General features: G+C 50.2%; 1 protein-coding gene across 2 annotated transcripts in view; it reads right to left on the bottom strand.

Annotated features, from left to right (window-relative positions):
• SEMA6C (semaphorin 6C) overlaps nucleotides 1-20,470 on the bottom strand; it is a 107,781-nt gene that overhangs the window by 15,508 nt on the left and 71,803 nt on the right. Inside the window, exons 14-18 of one of the 2 annotated variants that reach the window (XM_060269548.1) lie at nucleotides 17,924-18,061; nucleotides 14,562-14,639; nucleotides 12,854-12,915; nucleotides 12,023-12,073; nucleotides 7,859-8,014 (exon numbers count right to left, since the gene is read on the bottom strand). In XM_060269548.1, coding sequence (XP_060125531.1) covers nucleotides 7,859-8,014; nucleotides 12,023-12,073; nucleotides 12,854-12,915; nucleotides 14,562-14,639; nucleotides 17,924-18,061 — 485 coding nt within the window. The remainder of the gene's footprint in view (nucleotides 1-7,858; nucleotides 8,015-12,022; nucleotides 12,074-12,853; nucleotides 12,916-14,561; nucleotides 14,640-17,923; nucleotides 18,062-20,470) is intronic. The other variant, XM_060269549.1, reaches the window with a different exon arrangement.

Genomic DNA, 20,470 nt, shown 5'->3' with positions numbered 1-20,470 from the left:
AGCTGTTATATCCCTTCAGAAAACCTGAGCAGTGCCCCTTCTCTAACTCGCTTCAAACCCCCTCCTTGAAACCTTGTCTTTTCTGCAACCCTTTTGGCAGAATCCCCTGGTCTCTACATCCTGCTTTAAAACCAATAGAGTGGTACCTTGGTTCTCAAACTTAATCTGTTCTGGAAGTCTGTTCCAAAACCAAAGCGTTCCAAAACCAAGGCTCACTTTCCCACAGAAAGTAATGCAAAATGGATTCATCCGTTCCAGACTTTTAAAAACGACCCCTAAAACAGTAATTTAACATGAATTTTACTATCTAACGAGACCATCGATCCATAAAATGAAAGCAATAAACAATGTGCTGTGGTCCCACAATCAATCAATCAATCAATCAATCAGTAACTGAACTGGGTTCCAAACAATCGCAAAAAAAGAGCTGCAAAAAGAAAAATGCAAAATAAATAGCAAAAATAGACAGACCTCAAAGGAAGCCCCGTCAGACATTCCACTTCCAAAAGAACGTTCGAAAACCTGAACACTCACTTCCGGTTTCCAATCGTTCAGGAGCCAAAATGTACGAGATCCGGGGCGTTTGAGAACCAAGGTGCAAGTGTACTCTGTAAGCCCTTTGGGGCAGGGGGCTATAGGGTCCCCCATTGTAACACCACCATCTGCACAGACCATGCTACGTAAGCAAGTAAAGATAAATATTTTTCTAGCTTTAGGTATGTATATTTCCTGGTCTATCATCCTGTCCCCTAAAGCTGGAGGGGGGGGGGTTAAGCCCCACTGAAACCTTGCGACAGGAACATAACATTGCTAACTATTAACTATTATTTATTGACTATTTCCACCCATTGCATCAACAATCAGGACTAGCCGCTTTGGACGCACCATTCTGCAAACAAAATCCAGTTGTTGGGCTTGCGGGGAGGGGTGGGGTTTGAAGAAGAATATTTAACCATCTCCCTCCTGGAAAAGTCTGATTTCTCTCTCCCCTCCACTACAGTTCACCACTTCTTGTATAAAAATGGAAATTTTTACTCATCGGTTTTCCTGGGACTCACCCTCTACAAAAACCCCTCAAACATTTGGAGGGTTTTAGCAAGCAAGGCCCAGAATCTATTCAGATGCTGCAAGGTTCACAAGCATTTTTATAGGCAAGGTGGGTGGAATCTGTGACCCTCCAGATGTGGCTGGAATCTCAACACCAGTCTTGACCATTGGTCAGGCTGGCTGCTGTGAGCTGGACTCCAGCAACAACATCTGCTCATTCATAAAACCCTGCGTGATTTTATTTTGTTGACTATTATAGCTCTGCACGAATAAAAAAAAAATCCAAACCACTCCCCCCTTTTAAGGACCTAACTATAGAGTCTGGTTTCTGGATCAGGCCAATGGTCAATCGAGTTCAGTATCCTGTTCTCACATTGGCCAATCAGACGCCACTTTCGGGAAACTCAACATTTTGTTTGTCTTTTGGGGGCAAAGGGAAGAATGTCATTGCAAAATTCGGAGAGGTGTGAATTTCAAAGGGCGGCTGCCGTTCGGTTACTGTATTCTTTTGGGGAGTGCAAATTACTTTTAAACACAGGCTGAACTGAATTCCTTCCCCATCACTAAGCAATGCCTTGTTTTATAATGGGAACAACCTTGGAATGCTAAAATTATTACGGAGGTGCTTTTGAACACAGCCCTCCCTTTCGGAAAGAAGATTGACAAGCCACTGGTTCCTTCGATAAATTCTCTCTCCGAGACCCCTTTTCTTTCTCCTTAACCCCCTTCATGGAAAACAGGAAGTCTCAAGTCTGGCTTATTTTTCCTGCCTTTTCAAAACTTCACAATAAAAGTCACCCCAGCTGCAAGCCCAGATAGCAGCAGCCAACGGTCTTATTTCACTGCCTCCAAACTTGCAAAGCTGTAACTTAAACCAGAGAGGCTTTTGCCCGGCTAAGCTCTACTTGTTGAAATTAAAGGACCTCCGGTTGTCATGCCTGCTAATTGCAATGGGGCTACCCTGAGTAGGGCCCTTGCGGGATGCAACCCTCCTAAATTCTCTTTGAAAAATCTCTCCCTTAGAGGATAGTAGAACTTGGGGATCATCTTGGAGAAACTGCTTTGCAGCATATTTAGGAGTGACAAAAAAAGGGAAAGGCTTCATTGTAGAATGCGCAGTAAGATGGAACAAACCAGTGGAACTCCTGGGTACGAGATCTGGCAGCGGCCAGGGGCTTAAAGGGCTGGAAAGAGGAGGAAGAGAGTTCATCACCTAAGAAGAGCTTGCTGGATCAGGCCAGTCACCCATCTAGTAGTTCAGCATCTTCCTCCTCCATGATTTATCTCATCCTCTTTCAAAGCCCTCTGAATTGGTGGCTGTCACTGCCTCTTGTGGGAGGGGGTTCCACAGGCTAACTATGTGCTGGATCTATGGAAATGGAAACTAGAGAGATGGCGGGATACGTTTAGCAGTAGTGGAGGGTTGCGTGCCAGGGCTCAAGTGGGGCTCTGCAAACTCCCACCCCTTTCAATGCCAACCCAATTCTTTTTTCCCCTTCAGATGGGTCTTAAAACACTTTGGAACAAACTGTGCAAAAACTGCCCGAACTGTACAGGCCGCAGAAAACCACTTTCCTCAGCATGGGATTTCATTGTCCGGGAGCTTTTTTTTTAAAAAAAAAAAAGTGGCGTGCGGTCAAATAATTAAAATAATGCCGAACAAGAAGAGCATCTGAAAATGGTATACACAAACACCATCCCATTCACCCCTCCCAACGAGATCAGCTGAAGCGGCGGCTTCGGCAAACGCAGGCCGAGTGGAAGGTTTAACGCTGAACAGCTGATCTCCAGAAAAAGAAGAAGAAGGGAGAGCGTCCCTTTTAAAAATAAAACAAAAGACACGTTTGCCCCTTGGCAAGAATACCGCCAGCTAATTAACGGCGGGCCTCTGCCAAGACTGCCTTCCTCCTCCCCACCCCCAGTCAGGGCTGTGCGGTTTGATGTTTCGTTCCTTGAAAGCTGTTCTGTGGGTAGCTGTGCTTTTCTTTGCTCTGAATAGGAGGAAGCCCTCCTTTTGTTCAGAGGTTTCCCCCTCTAACTGCATCCCCGTTTCCTCGAGTGCCGTGGGGGCCTGTGTGTTTGGATCTGCACGCCAGGTAAATACATTGAGCAGCACCGTGAGCTAAGGGTGGGGGAGCCTCAGGGCCAGGGGGGCTGTCTGGCCCTTGGAACTACAGCCAGGCCATTCGCTTTCTCTCTCAACCACACCCTATTTGCACCCCAAATATCATTTGCCTTTCTGGGACACGTCTCTGGACTCCGAGCGACGCCTCTGTCCTGCCTGGGTGGAAGACAGAGGGCGGGCAGGAGCTAGACTGCAAAACACTACTAAACCTTAAAGGTAAAGGGACCCCTGACTGTTAGGTCCAGTCGCGAACGACTCTGGGGTTGCGACGCTCATCTTGCTTTGCTGGTCGAGGGAGCCGGCGTACAGCTTCCAGGTCATGTGGCCAGCATGACTAAGCCGCTTCTGGCGAACCAGAGCAGCGCACGGAAACGCCGTTTACCTTCCCGCTTGGAGCGGTACCTATTTATCTACTTGCACTTTTACATGCTTTTGAACTGCTAGGTTGGCAGGAGCTGGGACTGAGCGACGGGAGCTCTCTCTGTCGTGGGGATTCGAACTGCCAACCTTCTGATCAGCGAGCCCTAGGCTCTGTGGATCAGACCACAGCGCCACCCGTGTCCTAAACCTTAGGTTATACATAAATACAATCCTAGTAACAACACGCACAACGTAACAGGCTGTTTTTGACTATGTAACTTCTATTTCAAACACGATTCAACCTATAATATCTCACAAAGTGTGATTCCATAGCCCAACACATCATGCTAACAGAACATGGTCAGGAGGCCATCCATTGGACTTTTAATTTCTCTTGACATGTTCTGTTTGCATGATGTGTTGGTCTATGGAAGTACACTTTGCGAGATATTATAGGTTGAATTGTGTTTGAAATAGAAGTTACATAGTCAAAAACAGCTTGTTACATTGTGCATGTTGTAACCAGGAGCTAGCCTGCGGCAGGAAGGTAACCTCTTCATTAACTGGATCACTCCCTTTTGCCTCTGGCTCCAGCCCCCATCAGAATGCGGCCCACTGGAGGTGGCAAAGAAGGGAAAGTGGCTCTCGGAGCACTGTTGGCTGTCAAAACGCTTTGGCAAGCCATAATTTGCTTTTACTTCCGAGGGTCTGGAAACCATGCCAGATGAGGAATGGTTGAAGGAGCTGGGTTTGTTTAGCCTGGAAAAGTGGAGACTGAGAGGAGACACGGCAGCCATCTTCAAATATCTCAAGGGCCGTTACATGGAAGAGGGAGCCATCTTGTTTTCTCCTGCTCCAAAGGATAGGGCTTGCAAGAAAGGAGGAGAGGGCCTTCTTGGTGGTGGCACCCGCCCTGTGGAATGCCCTCCCATCAGATGTCAAGGAGATAAACAACTATCTGACGTTTAGAAGACATCTGAAGGCAGCCCTGTTTAGGGAAGCTTTTAATGACTGATGTTTTAATGTACTTTTAATCTTTCTTTGGAAGCCGCCCAGAGTGGCTGGGGAAACCCAGCCAGATGGGCGGGGTATAAATAGTATATTTATTATTATTATTAAACATCAGAAAAAAATTTTTCTGACAGTAGGAGCAGTTCAACAGGAGAATGGTCTCCCTTGGGAGGTGGTGGACTCCCCTTCCTTGGAGGTTTTTAAGCAGAGGTTGGATGGCCATCTGTCATGGATGTTTTAGTTGAGATTCCTCCATTACAGGGGGTTGGACTAGATGAGTCTTGGGGTCCCTTCCAACTGTACAATTCTATGATTCAGTGGATATGACACTTCATCGTATGTGGATTGTTTTACGAATGCCACAAAACCCCTGGACCTGTTCAGGATGGCTCTCAACCCTCCAAACTGAGGATTTTCCTGCAGCTACCCTATTTTCACAAGACCCAGACATGTGGGCAGGTGTGAGGATGAGAGAAGCTAAAACTGGCTGACCCAGTTTTGCCTTCCCAAAATAAGGATCTAGTCCTCATGGTGTTGGGGAGAGGTTAATGGCTGCCATTTATGGGAAAGGGGCAAAGCTGGAACAAGCCAGTGGAATCTCTCTCATTATATATACATATAAAGGAAGATGAGATATCTCCCAAATTCCTTACAGGCTGCCTCCCCCACCCCCCACCCCACCCCTACCTTTGGCCATGATCTGTTTCCACATTCTGCTTTATTTAGGATGACCGGAACGTATACTGACTCAGGCACTTAGGCCTGTCTAGTTCAATATAGCCCACACTGACTGGCAGGAGCTCTCTAGGTTTTCAGGCGGTGACATTCTCAGCCCATCCAGAGAGGATGGCGATTGAACCCGGGGAACTTTCCCCTGTTCTGCCGCTGAACTAGGTCCCTTTCCTCCTTGCAGAGATACAGCAAGGCCGTATTTCTGCTAGAGGCAAAGTCTGCAGATTCACACCAAACAGATCAATCCATTTTATTTAATCCTTTTTTTAAAAAGCCCTTTAAAGTGGTGGTCGTGACCGCTTCATGTGGGAGAGAGTTCCATCGTTTAACTACGCACCATGTGAATAAATCCTTTCTTTTATCTGTCCTGAGTCTTCCAAAGTTCAGCTTCATTGAAGGTCCACGAGTTCCAGTGCTTGAAGGGAGCAGGAGAAAAACTTCCCTCTTGCCATGCAAAACTTTATAATTTTATAAAATGCAGATTATCACGTGAGCTTCCTTCAGGCGGTTGGCAGCATGTCTACCTTAAATACTGATAACTGCAACCCTTATCCTAGTCTCTGCTAGACCAGCCCTGTGTGATTCTTCTCTGGAGACCTCTGAGTGGTTCAAAAATGAAGAGGCGCACAGACCCATAGGAATAGTACCGGTATCAACATCTCCCACTGCCCTGCCGTGTGGGAAGGGAACCTCTGAGGATGTACGGAGAGGGACCTGGACTCAGAAGAGGCTGCGGAAACCATTCCAAAATCAGTTTCTGCCTCAGGTCTGGCAGGAGAGAATGCTCACAAAACACTTTCCCAGGAGACCTGCTTCTCCCTAAATTGAAATACAAAATCCAGCTTTTTTTTTGGTGGCTGTTCTCTCCCCTCGTACACCTTTATCTTCCCTGCCAGCTTAATTATTTCATTTCTCCGCAGCTGTCTGGGGGCATTTTGTTTGCAATTTGAGGGCTATTTTGTCCCCCCTGCCAAACACCCATCTCCTCACATTTTGCTTCGGAGTGGGGGGCGGAAATATACCGTGTGTGTGTGTGCCTTGCTGTGTGCAGAAGAGTGCGTTTTTGCAATACGCATTACGCCTAATTCTCCCAAAATGGATCAGCTCTTAAGAGCTATTTCCGCTGGGGGCCATTTCTCTGTTCTTTCTCTCTTGCTTCATCAGGGTTATCTCTCCCCCGCCCCCCCCCCCCGGACACACAGAAAGCTTGCGGTTCCCTTCCTCTCCATCCCATCAAGTCCTCCTCAAACTCTGCCTGCCAATGAGGTGATGGTGCCGACACACAACAACCCTGTGGTTGGTGGGGCACACCAACCTCCCCAATTTAATGTATTTTTAATCTTTTGTTGGAAGCTGCCCAGAGTGGCTGGGGAAACCCAGCCAGATGGGAGGGGTATAAATAATAATAATAATAATAATAATAATAATAATAATAATAATAATAATAATTTACAGATGGGAAGACTCATTCAAAGCCTCCCCATGCCAGCTGAATCTCACAACTGAGCTGAGCCTAGAGACTTGAGAAGGAATTCGTTCCAGCTTGCACCTGCTGAAAATATGATTTGTACTTCCCAGGATTTTACAAACCTGTGCAAAGAAAGGCGTGCAAGCTGGGGGAAAGTGTGCATAATTAAAAGCACATATATTCAATGAAAATAATATAGGAGAAAAATGCTCAGGAAATGTGTACATATTATTAGGGCTACATTGAAGCTATACATCTAAAGCACTACAATATCACGTTAAACGGGCACCGCTTCCCCCCAAGAGTTCTGGGAGAGGTCCTTTGTTAAAGGTGCCGAGAGTTGTCAGGAGACCCCTTGGTCCCCTCACCGAGCAATCCCGCAAGGTTGGTGATCTACCACGAAGCGACAGCCTTTAACGTAAACGCAAATCAAGGTTCTAGTCCTCATGGTTCTGAACTGGTTTAGGTAGGAGCAGAGGACGCTGCCTGAGACCAAGCCAGACCATGGGGACCCCCCACCTCAATATTGGGGGTTTATCCCAGCCCTACCTAGGGATGATGCCAGATATCAAACTTGGGACCTTCTGGGTGCGAGGCATGGGCTGCCGCACTAAACTGTGGCCCTTCCTCATCTGAACGCTTAAAACACACGCCCCAACCCACAACTGAAATTTACAGAGGCCTCTCTCTCTCTCTCTCTCTCTCTCTCTCTCTCTCTCTCTCTCTCTCTCTCTCTCTCTGACACTCACAACTGCAAATAGAGAGACAAAGGTTTCACTTCCAGCGGGCGCAATCACACCTCCCACCCAGGATCCTAAAAAGACTCGCCAGCTTCGTCCTCTGCTCAGAGAGGGGCACCTGTAACCATGCACAGCTCACGCACCCCCTGCTCCCTGATGTGCAAGACACGGCGACGCAACCATTTCGCATGCCTCCGCATTCCAGCGCGTCCCCAGGCCCTCCCCGCGCGAGTTAGTGGTTCTTGCACAGCTCACTGTTATCACGGGGGTGCCATACTGCGGGGACGGGTGGGGTGGGGGGACACGGCACGTGTGTCTGTGTGTGTGTGCATGCGGGCGGAGGGGTGGGGGTCCAGGTGAGCGGCCCCTTCTTACCCTGCTTGCTCACAGCCACGTGGAGGGTGGAGTGTGGCCCCCCTGCGCCTGGGGCCAGGCGGGCGTCGGGAGCCAAGCTAGCGGGAGGAGACCCCGTGGGCACTTCTGGGAAGGGAGAGGAGAGAGCGGTGGCGGCTGCGGAGGTCTGCGTCTTCCCTGTGTTACCGGTGATAAAGACAGTGTCAGAATTAATGCGTGAAGGGGTTAAAACCATGGAGTAAGCTGGAAAAAGGTAATCAAGCCTTTCCCCCCCCTATCCAGTCCACCTGTGGACTCAGTGTACGAGGAGGTCTGAGTTGGTTGCTCCAGCTCAGCCACATGGCTCTCACTAGCCTCTCTTGTGTTCCTATACCAATAGTTTAGGAATTTTTATCCATCTTGTAACTAAGCTACATTTTACTGCCTGTGCAACTTTTCTGACTGCTGTATGGAAATGCACACGAACCTGGCCTTTGGAGAGCTTGTAAGTAAACAATTTTTATACTATAAAAAAAACACGGCAGCAACGACGACGAGTGGAGGAAGGAATAAAATAATGACATTGGGGGTGGGGCAGCGGCCAGTTAGGGGGTAATGGGAGGAGCCCCCCCACAAGAGCCACAGCGAAGGCTGCAGACCCAGGAACGGTCTCCGCAAACACCTTGCAATCACATCTTATGCAGGGGATCAGTTCTGAGGTTTCCACAAAACCACATATATTCAAGCCACCCCTTTGGTTTGTGCCACCGTGCAAGGATTTCTAGGCTTCTGCAGTTGGCACGCTGAGTGGGCCTTGCAAGGCTGAGAGCTCAAAAGCTGTTCTTTTTACGCAGAGTAATTCATAGGGATCAGGTGTGGAAAGAGCTTTTATCCCTCACCTGCCAAGGCGTATGGGGAAACCGTCCTGAAAGGGTTGGTTGGTACTCAAGAGTAAACCCACTGAAATGAATGGACCCAAGTTAGTTGTATTCATTCATTTCATGGCGTCTGCTCCGGCCACGACTAATGTTGGGTGCAATGCTAGTGCCGCTGAGAGGAGCCCCATTGAAAATAAATCAACATGACTAAGTTAGTTCCATTCATTCCAGTGGGTCTACTCTGTGTAGGGCACACACCCTTCGTTTAAGGCGCTGTGATACGGCTTTAAATGGTCAGGGCCTCGCCCAGAGAATTCTGAGGGCTGCAGTTGGTTGAGGGGGCTGAGAGTTGTTCAGAGACGCTACAAATCCCAGAAGGATTTAATGATTGCTCCAGGAAGAGGGATCACTCTGGGAATTGTAGCACCGGGAGGGGAAATGGTCGGCAGCCTCCTAAGAACTCTACAGCTGCCAGAATTCTACAGGGGAATTCTATAGGGGAAGCCATGGTGGCTGAATGTGCTTTAGAGTTTGTGCAACTGTTTTGCAATCCGCAGAGCCTCCGTCTGCTTGCGTGTCAGTTGCCCCCCCCCCAACGCCAAGCCAGCCAAGTTGCCTAATGAATCCCAGACGCATGCCCCCCCCCACGTCCCCCGCCTGCCCCACTCTTGGCCCCCGCAGTCCTCGCAGGAAGTGGCGAGTGGAAGCGGCCAAGATTTGCAGCGAGACAGGGATAAGAAGAGGGGAGGGGGAGGAAGGGGGGAGGCCTGTTGCTCCAGAAGACCAACCCCCTCCCAAAAATAATCACCTTCGGCTGACCCCGAAGCCCTACTCAGAGCAGACCTAACCTAAGTCAGCCATGTCTTTTGCATTTCAACGGGTCTACTCTGAGTAGGACTGAGATCGGAGACGAGCCCGGAGAAGGACCGGTCTCAGGTCAGGAGAAAGGGGAGGCTTGAGAGAGGCCAGGCTTAAACCTGGGTAGGAAATATGTGCGCACCCGCAAATTTTGAACCCCCCCCCCCGCAAGCGATGCTCACAGAACACAGCAGCCTCCTGTTCCTTCTGGGCTCCTTCCTCCCGCTCCTTCCTCCCCCCCACCCATTAAATCAAGAGATTTCTCCCCTGCTGGGTAATTAATGGAGTCGCTTCGGTTTTAATTTCCTTCCAGGCACCGGATTGGCTCTGCAGCTCTCTTGCTTGGGGGAGCTGGACTCAGGGGGTGAGGTGGGGAGGGCAGGGAAGCAGGGCCTCCTGCGGGGGGCTGATTGCCTGCGCAGAGAGCTTCATCGCCAGAGCTGCTCGCCCCATCTAAGCTCAGGAGTGTGCGCTTGTTGTCGGCATGCCAGGACGCCTGGGTTCTGCACAGCCTGGGCGCCTGGGTCTTGCATTCCCCAGGTGTCTGGGTTCCTCACACCCCGGATACCTGGGTCCTGAGTTTTGTGTGCCCTAGTCTTTTTTAACTAGAAAGTGTGCTGGTGTGTGTGAGAGAAGGTCTTTTCTACCCTACAAGCTCAAATATGAGACAAGAGGGGGAAATGCACTTTTTAAAAGGGTTCTGAGGAGATGGGGGGCATTGAGTGACATCACCCACCCATCCGATTTCAAGTCATGTAAGTGATGAGGAAAGGATTGAAAGGAGATATTTAGAGGCTTTAAATCAGGCATAGGCAACCTTGGCTCTCCAGATGTTTTGGAACTACAACTCCCATGATCCCTAGCTAACAGGGCCAGTGGTCAGGGACCATGGGGGTTGTAGTTCCAAAACATCTGGAGAGCCAAGGTTGCCTATGCTTGCTTTAAATGGTCCATATCCGTTCTATCCTTGTTCCATCCTTGACTTTGGCATCTTCTACTCCTCTGGAAAAAGCCTTCGCTTAGAGTAGAGGGAGCCTGAGAAGCTCAAGATGCTATTGGTCTCCCCCTCGGCAGAAATTGCTCCCTCATCAAATAAACAGAAGCCACATTTCAACCATGCATTTCATTTTCAACGGTAATGGCTCCCCGCCCAAAGAATTATGGGAACTGTAGTTTGTTTAGGGTGCTGAGAGTTGGAAGAAGGACTCCCCCCCCCCGTTATTCCCCTCCCAGAACTACGATTCTCAGAGTGGTTTAATGGCCAATCCCTCTTCACGGGGAACCCTGGGAACCATAGCTCTGCGAGGGCAAACAGGGGACTCAGCACCCTTATCAAACAACCCATTCCCAGAATCCTTTGGGAGAAGCCATGACTGTTCAAAGTTGCGTTACAGAGCTTTAAATGGCACAGCATGAACGTGCCCAGAGTTGGTTCGATTTCAACCCTTCGGGCTCAACATAAAAACCGCAGCTGCGTTTGTGCTCTGTTGAGGGAAGGTCAAATTCTGCCCCGGGAGAATCACACACACACACAAGGAAAGGTTTCTGGGTTCACACGGAGACCATCCCTCTCAAAAGCCATAAAGGGGAGAGTGGGTTTTATACACAGCCTCTGGAAAGAGTACAAAGAGAGCGGCAGGGGGTTGGTTAACCGTAACAAGACCTTCCGCCCACCCCTGCAGTAAATGATGGGAGTGGGATGTTGGGGGGATGGATGAGGAAATGGCGCTTGATGTGACAGGAAGTGAGCAGTGATTTGTTCCTTCGAGGTGGTGTTAGTTTTGAAAACCAGTTTGTGGGAATTCCCACATTCCCCAGGCAACAGAAGTGGAGGGTTAGGGGTTCCGCTCCTCCTCCTCCTCCTGCTGCTTTTGAGGAGAGTTTGCCCCTGTTTTAAGAGAATAAACCTTCAATGGACTTGGCTGGCAGCCATCTTGGGCCTAAGCAACAGGTGGCTGGGAACCATGGCCACCGGGAAAGGCCTTGAACGGAGGTCGCTTTGTCCCAAGGGGTCTTTTGAGACCCTTGCGTGGGAGAAAATAGGAACATCCTGGCATCAGTTCACATACCAGTAGCCTTTTGGCTAAAACCCACTGGAAGCTGACTGGATCCTCTCAAGATGACGCCTCCAATTGGACACCATGGCACCAACACGGAGGATCCCAAGATACAATGGCTTGGCCCTGCTTAGGCAGACCCGTTGAAATTGACAGACATGGCTAACGCAAGCCTATTAATTTCAACGCCTCCACTAGGAACAGAGCTGAGCTGGCTCTAACCCCAATAGTCCCATCCAACATGGCGGCCTTCCCCCATTTGAACCTCAATGGCCGAAACGCCACCGCTAGAGTGTGGGGCGGCGGGTGATTGATTTTTTGGGGGGCAGAATAAGCGGCGGAAGGAGACAGGAGGGGTAGGAAGGACGATGAGCTTGGGGAAGGAGGGAGGGAGGGGAGACGGACGTACTGACCATATGCAGAGTTGCTGGTGCCATCGCGGCTCCCGGGGGCTGTTACGACATCTAAAAAGCGAAGGGGAAGACAAGAGATGGGTACGGAAAAAAGGCAGAGGAACAGGGTGCAGCTAGGCAGCTAAGCATGGGGCAATCTGGAAAGGAAGAAGCAATTTGCTCATGGGTGGAGCGGGAAACATCAGGCCTGGCCCTCCAGGTCTCTCCATCTGGCCCTGGGAAGCCTCCTCAGACTTCCCATGGCCCCTACTTTGCACCCCGAGGGTCTTCTCTGCCTGGAGTGTGCCCTTGAACCCAAGATTGTGCCTCTAGCGAAGAAACGTCTGCTGTGCAACCACTTTCTGCCTCCGGCCCCGTCCACCCCAAAATGCGGCCCTCGGGACAGTTGCTTGGAAAAGGGTGTGGCCCTCGGGGTGCAGCCCAGGAAGTAGCTGGTGAAAAGGGCCGGAAGAGGCATTTCCCTGGAGCGTCAAAAACAAGCTGACTCTGTGGTCAACGTCTCAGAGTTTCTTGAGAGACGTCTGAAGTGCAGCCCACTCAAGCCAAAAAGGGAGAAAAACCTCTTTAAGGGATGAGCACCCAAGAGCTGTTATTTCCTACGCAAAACAGCTTTTCAGACGCCCGCCAATGGAGTCGGTGTTTCTGTGCATGAGCAACAGGAAAAGGACACACGCCCAGCCATTTTTGTTTGGCTCAGTGAGTTTTATAGCCGGATCGGGACTCGGAGCAAGCTCCGGTTCTCTTCCGACGAGACTCGTGCGAAAACAGCAACGTGGCTTCCTGGCTGGTCCGGCTGTGGAAAAGACCCCCTTGCCCCCAGAGGACTCTCACCTTGGCAATTCCCCGTGTACTTGATGGAGCCTTCGACGTCTTGCTCGAACCCGCCTCTGTGGCTGGAGAGAGAAAGAGACAAGGGTGGAAGAGAGAAATCTCATTAAAACGGAGTCTGCCGGCTTGATTAAATCCTCCGCTAATTAATCAATTGGCTGGCACTCAGGAAAAAAAAAACGAGGTGGGAAATTAAAGAAAGCAGAACCCGACAAGTTACAAGCCCCCAAAGAGCCAGACAATTCACCCTCCTGTTCCCTTCCTTCACCAGTCAGAGATGTTTGAAGAGACAAGCTGGCGTGGGATGGCTTGTGCCGCAATGGCTGTGGGTCAAGGAGAATATTTAGAAAATGGAGTATACATGGAGCATTGAGGGGGGGTTGGGGGTTTGTGGAGAGGGAGGAGGGATGGAATTCGGGGTGAGGGGCAAAAAGAAGCTCTTCGCAAAATCAGCTAAGTCCTTCAGTGACCCCCAAAGCCCCTTTGGTTCATTGTTTCTAAGCAACAGAAAGCAAAGTTTCTAGTCCTCATGGTGATGCAGAAAGGATGCTGGGGCAGAGTCAGTTGAGGATGCTCAAACTGACCAATCAGGGGGTGTCTTGGGGTTTCTAGGAAGCACCATAAGAGCCAAGGGGGGGGGGTAGAAGTGAGGAGGAACTTGGCTTTATCTGTTAAATAAATATTTACATAGCCTGCTTCCCCAGTGTGCATTCAAAATGGTTCGCAACAGAGGGAACAGCAAACTTGCATGAAGATCAGCTTCCGCGATAGGAAATCATTAAATGCAGGAGGTAAAAAAGCAAAAGTATATATTTAAAAAAACCTCAAGAAAATGCATCTGTCAGCTGGAAGAGCAGCTCTTCAGGAGGAATTTGGTCCAATTGAGAGAAATAAGATGTTTTTACAGCCCTTATTTATATAACAGAATGTGTAAGGCCACTGAATCGTAAAAACTTCTAAGCGGATTGCACAAAATATGAAATATACATTAAGATGATCATAAAATATTCATTAAGAGACAAGTTCACCCAAAAGCAAATTATAAATGTAATCAGTAGTTGAAATATACATTGTAAAACAAAATTACGTATTAAAATGTGTGGTCCTGTCATATCTAAATAGGTTATGCTAAACCAGAAGTTTTTAGTAGGCGCTGAAAACAATGCAGTGAAGGTAGTTGCCTGGCCTCAATGGGCAGGGAGTTCCAAAGTTTAGGCGATACCACACTGAAGAAGAAGAAGAAGAAGAAGAAGAAGAAGAAGAAGAAGAAGAAGAAGAAGAAGAAGAAGAAGAAGAAGAAGAAGAAGAAGAAGAGATCTCTTGAATTAGGTGTGGGGTTCCCCTCCCTATGTGGCTGAACTACAACTTCCATCATCACCCCTGACTGCTGGCCACGCTTGCTAAGGCTGATGGGATACATAGTTCAAAATATCTGGAGGGCGGAAGGTTGCAGGCAGTGTAAGAAAGAGGAAAGAGGGTGTCGGAAGCCAAAGAAAGAATGAGAAAATGGGGTGTTAGAAAAGGAAGTCATGGAAGGAGAGGGGGTATCGGGAAAAGTAAGAAAAGGGAGGTGTTAGAAAAGGACGAGGAGAGAGAGGAACGGGTGACAGAAAAAGAGAGAGAAAACTTCTGGAGGGCCAAAGGTCCTTGCCCACCTGCTTCATAAGAACAGGGATGGCCTCCGAAATTCCTCCCCCCCAGCCCGCCTCACCTGATCTCGCTGCTGAACGCAACGCAGGCCCCCGTGCTCAGCCAAACACAGTACGGATCGCGGGACCCCAGGCAGCTCCTGCAAACGGAGAAGGAAATAAACGTGTTCGCTCGGGAAGCGGGAAGGTCGAAGCCCTCTGCCGACCCTCCCCTTAAGGCTGTGCAGTCAGGACCGATCCCCCCTGAACCACCCCCCACCCCCATGGGATTGCTTTTCACTGCACTGGTGATAATACCGTGTTTCCCCCTTTTTAAGACACCGTCTTATAACTTTTTTCCCTCAAAAAAACACAGGGTGGCTTATTTTCGGTGGGTGTCTTAAGTAAGATGCAAAGTGGTAAACAAAATAAGGAAAATATTAGGTGTGTGCAAGCAGTTTTGCATTTATTTCTATTATTAAAAGAAATTTATTTCATTAGCCCTTCATTAGAATTGCAGTTGGTTCATTCATCATTTGTTTTATGATGAATGCTCTTCTGTTACCCATATTCACTTTGATTGCTTGTCTTGTCTTTTCTTACTTTCTATGCCTGTGCCAGCCAAACTGATCCTGAATTTTCCCAGGCATCATTCTGAGATTTTCAGAGGAGGTGTGTGTGTGGGGTGTGTGGAATGCTAACCATCACACCAAAGAAATGGCAGCACCAACTGAAACACGCCACCCCATTCTGCAAAATGTTCTGGGATGATGCAGGATCTGGAGCAATCTGGGGGGAATAAAATGGCAGCTGCCAAAAGGCAGTCTCCAAACTCTGATTCTGCTGCTGAGTCTAGTCTTTTTACAACACAAGGAGGCGGCTTGCCAGGTCATCACCCAGCAGCGCGCGCAGAGCGCCCCAATGCTCTATGAGCCGGCAGGAGGAGGAGGAGGAGGATTGCCGGGTGGTCACCCAGCAGCGCGCACGGAGCACCCCAAATCCTATGGGAGCCGACAGGAGGAGGAGGAGGAGGTTTGCCGGGTGGTCACCCAGCAGCGTGCACGGAGTGCCCCGAGCCTCTGGGAGCCGGAGGAGGAGGCTTGCCGGGTCGTCGCCCAGTAGCACGCTCGGGGTGCTCCGCCAGCCCAGACTTTGCCCTCTTCTCACTTGCTGAGGGAAGCGCAGAGCAGCTACTGGCTCGGTGGCAGCGCTTCCTGTTCAGTAGCATCCCTCAGTCCTCCGCCTCCTTCCCCACCCCGGTTGTCTCCTTTCCTCCCTCCCGCCTTTTCTCTCACACACAGAGAGGGAGAGCACCGTTCCGTGCACACGGCCGCTCAGCCATTCTTTCGCGAGCGTGTCTCAAATGCCACTCTCCTCCTCCCCCCACCCATCCTTTCTTGTGTGCGTGTGCGTGCCTCCTCTGTGCTTCTAATGCTTGGGTGTCAGGTCAACAGCCCGGTGAGCGCGAGCGCCGAAAGAGGGCCGAGCGCGCAGTGCTTGCGCCTCCTCCTGCTTCTCTCCGGGTGCCAAGCCGCGGCAGAAAGAGGAGGAGGCTTGTCGGGTTGGTGCGGAACAGCGCCGCACGGAGCGCCCCGAGCCTCCGGGACCCAGCAGTGCTCTGTAGCACTTTGAATCCTCCTCCTGCTGCTGCTGTGGCTTGGGGCGCTCCGTGCTGCACTGCTGGGCGCTTTGTCGGTCCCGCTGCTGGGGCGCTCGCGGTCTCGTTCTAAGCGGCGCTGCAGCAGCAGCAGTAGCCAGTTCCGGGCACCAACTCAGCAGCCCTCCTCCTCCTCCTCCTGCCACGGCCGGCATGCTGGGTTCTGCTGGCTCGGGGTATGGCTTATTTTCGGGGTATGGTTTATAATCCGCAAAAGCATAAAATCCTGCTACGGCTTATAAAATGACTACGTCTTAAAATAGGGGAAACACGGTATATGGAGCTCCCATGTTCAAAAGCAGTCTACCGTTGAGCACCAGTTGCCAACAACAGGAGAGGGTGTTATAACCAGCTTGTCAGAAACCCCAATGCCCTTGTTCCAAAGGACAAAACAAACCCCCAATATATATATATTTAATGCACTCATATACAACTTTTTTGGGGGGGGGGAGTGCCACAAGAGACGTTGCTGAGAGCCGGCGTAGTATACTGGTTAGTGTCAGATTTTGATTCAATTTCCCGCTTGGCCCTGAGGCTCACTGGTTGTGACCTTGGGCCGGTGACTGCCTCTCTCAGTCTATCCTACCTCACAGGGTTGTTGTAAGGATTAAACAAGGAGCAGGGAGAAGCACAGACACCACCTTTAGTTCTGTGTGTGTGTGTGTGTGTGTGTGTGTGTGTGTGTGTGTGTGTGTGCAGGGGAAGTGGGATATGAATGCAACACACACACACACACACACACGCCAGCTTCCGTTTTGCTCTAGCCACTAGTCACCGCTTCCCTGCCCTGATTTCTGTGGAGCTGACAGGAAGACGACCCAGGATGCCTCTCTCTCTCCCTCCCTCTCTGCCCCTAGAGATCTTTGGGTCCCTGCCACGCTGGGATTTGGAAAGGGGGACATGGCCTTTAGGAGAGAGAGAGAGCAGCTGGCTCAGTTGCCCATTAAAGGAAGTGGGCAGCTCCGGCCAGAATATCACGCCGTATGGCATTTCCTGGAAGCGGCAAGGTCCGGCACCCCACACCTGTTCGGGGCAGGAGGGGCTGTGTGGGATGGGTCACGCAAGGTGAATCAGGGGGCCATAGGACACGGCAGCCCCTTGTAAGGACCTTACACACACACACACACACACACCAAAAAAAAAAAAAAACCACACACACGAGCCTCTGTTGCCCTGTCGCAGCATGTTGAATGTTTCAGCTATCAAATTCCAAAAAGGAGGGGTGCTAAAAAAAATAGTAGCATGCCTTAGGAATTCAAAAGACATTTTGGTTGAATTTATATAATTTAGTTTCGCTTGTTAAGATTGCACAGAAATCATTAAAGATGATTGCCAATGAAAACCACAGTCAACTCCCCTGCAAAGAGGCCTGCAAACACCCTCTAAACCTTTAGAAACCCTTGTAAAACCCAAACTGCACCAGAGGAGGAGGATGGACTAATCGGCCTCCCCCTTTGGCTGGTTCTTCCGAGGTTCTTAGGAAGCCTTGGAGAGCCAGGTAGCATTCAGACAAACAGGCTGATTTGGTATAAGAGACCTCCCTAGGCTCCTGGTTCAAATGAGCCCATCACTTGGAATCATGAAGACAGGAATCTTGGCTTTATTTTTAAGGAGATCACCTGCTTTACTGGGGGTGGGGAAAGGCCCAGGTTCAATCTGCAGGTATGGGGCAGGGAGAAAGCGTCTTCCATCGTAAAATCCAGAGAGTTGCGGCCAGTCAGTGTAGACGGGCAGAGTTAGGAAAGAAGGAAGAGGCAGAAAGCAGCAAAATTAGGTCACCCCACTAACCTGCGGCAGGCACTGTAGGCGGCGCAGCGACTGAGAGGGACTCGCACCACGCACCCAGAGAAGGCCACGTAAACGGCGTGGCTGGCTTTGTCAAGTTTGAGCCCCAGGACACGCCGGTCTTCCTTCCTGACACTACACCTGGGATGGGGGCAGAGAGGGGAAGACAACACTAAAGAAACCCAACATTATTGAAATCAAATCAAGCATTGCAGGGGGTTGAGCTGGATAATCTCTGGGTTCCCTTCCAACTGCACAGTTCTGTGATTCTCAGTCCATCTCTCCACCAGCTTTTGGGGCAGAAAACTGCCATTTCCCCTACGCACCAAATCGGTCTCCTCTACCCATTTCTGCCACGTCGTAACATTTACATTTCACTAACAGCCAGTGCCAGATTTACGTATAAGCTAAACGAGCTATAGCAGGCATTCCCAAACTTCGGCCCTCCAGATGTTTTGGACTACAATTCCCATCTTCCCTGACCACTGCTCCTGTTAGCTAGGGATCATGGGAGTTGTAGGCCAAAACATCTTGAAGGCCACAGTTTGGGGATGCCTGAGCTATAGCTTAGGGCCTCACTCTCTTGGCCCTCCCCCCCCCAAAAAAAAAAATTAAAGGAAGAAAAATACTGGATGTACATTTCCAAAATGTAAGGTAAGTTCAGCAATTACTTTGATAATTATTTTGTTATGTGCAAATGGCTTTAGATACCTATTAGGTCCATAAATTACCATATAGCATATGTTCAACACAAAAAACAGCGCCCATTTGTGGTTGACAAAGGACAGCTGGGCATATAAAGGGCCCCGTTACCTTCAGGAGCTTAGGGCCTCATCAATCCTAAATCCGGCCCTGCCAACAGCACCCTTAAAGGCAGGGCTTGCCAATTCTGCCACATATGCACCCGCAGCATTTCCGCTGGTAGCAAAACTGAGGATCTCTACCCCGTTAAACAAGGCTAAACGGTTCCCAGGATTCCTTGGTTGGGGGGAAAGCCATGGCTTTAAATCTATGGTGCCGACCTGCTTGGCAGTGGCTACTCACAGAATTCCATGGGGCGAGACAGACATGATAGGTTAAGGCAGGGGTCCCCAGACTATGGCCCCCGGGCCGGATGCGGCCCAATTGGCCTCCCAATCCGGCCTGCGACGCCCCCCGCCGCCTGCTGCCGCCGCCCGTTCTTACGGCGTGCTGCGCGGCGGCGCACTTCCAGATCTGAAAAAAATCGCCGAAAATCGTTTCTGCGCATGCGTATGGGCCTCTCCCGACCCAGAAGAGGTCATTTCCGGTGCACTTCCGGGTCGGGGGAGGCCCATACGCATGCGCACAAACAATTTTCGGCGATTTTTCTGGCCTGGAAGCGTGCCACCGTGCCAGTAAATGGGTGTGCGCATGCGCACTGGCGCGCACTCCCCCACCCTCCGGCCCACTGCGTGCGCACTCCCTCGCCCTTACCGGCCCGAAGGCGGGTAAGTCTGGGGACCCCTGGGTTAAGGCAACCTTATTTGGGCCATGCCCCACCTAAGCATCTCTAAAATCCTGATGCCCCCCACTGGGCATTATTATTCAAAAAGCGATCTCTTACTCACGTGGAGGAAGCCTAAAAGTACCTTAACTTAATAACTAATTCTCGAATTGCCCCCCTTAAAAATCAAATTGCAAAAATCAAATTGCATGTGCCCCACATTGGGAACCATGGGGTTAGGGCAGGCACCCCCAAACTCGGCCCACCAGATGTTTTGGGACTACAATTCCCATCATCCCTGAACTCTGGTCCTGTTAGTTAGGGATGATGGGAGTTGTAGTCCCAAAACATCTGGAGGGCCGAGTTTGGGGGAGTTTGGGTTAGGGTCTGTAGAGTTCGCCACCTAAGAGGAAATGGCCATATTTTACGAGGCATTCTAGCTGCGGTTGCAGAAAATTCAGTCGCTGGGAATGTTGGGGTTGGGTGAGTGGGGTCGGCAAATGGGTGGGCAGGGGGCACCCCGGGGAGATAAGGAAAATGGCAACGGGAAGTTGCGTAAAGGGGGATAGGAAACGGCTCGCCTCTCAAAACTCCTTGAAGCTCAAAGAAATTAAAAATGCTAAGACAGAACCCTCTCCCCCTCCAAACTCCGATAAGATAAGGATGTTATTGCCAATTAAACTTGCTGTTCTATTTTTGCCTCGGTGGCTCCTGCCGATAATATTTAGAAGGCTAAAAACAGCAGAATTAAAGGGAGTTTGCATAGTGTGTGTGTGTATGTGTGTGTGTGTGGAATCGTTGGGGGTAAACCCCCCCCCCCCGCAAAAGAACCCCTCCATGCCCCTTTGCTGAGACGGGAAGCCGAAAGAGACCTTCTACGCCTCCTCAGGTGGAGAGTGGGGCAGTAAATTTTCCCACACCTGCAAATGTGCTTAGTGAAGGCTGGGGAGAAGGTTTCAAATTCAAAATAAAGCACGTTCCTGCTGTGAGAAGAAGGAGCCTATTTGAAAAGATAGTGTGGGTGGAGAAGGGCAGAGTTAAGCTTGCAGGAGGCGGGGAGGTTCTGGCAGGCTTGGGCTTTCTTC

This window comes from Zootoca vivipara, chromosome 17 (genome assembly GCF_963506605.1).
Source record: "Zootoca vivipara chromosome 17, rZooViv1.1, whole genome shotgun sequence".
Lineage (NCBI taxonomy): Eukaryota > Metazoa > Chordata > Lepidosauria > Squamata > Lacertidae > Zootoca > Zootoca vivipara.
This window is presented reverse-complemented; position numbering and strand designations above follow the sequence as displayed.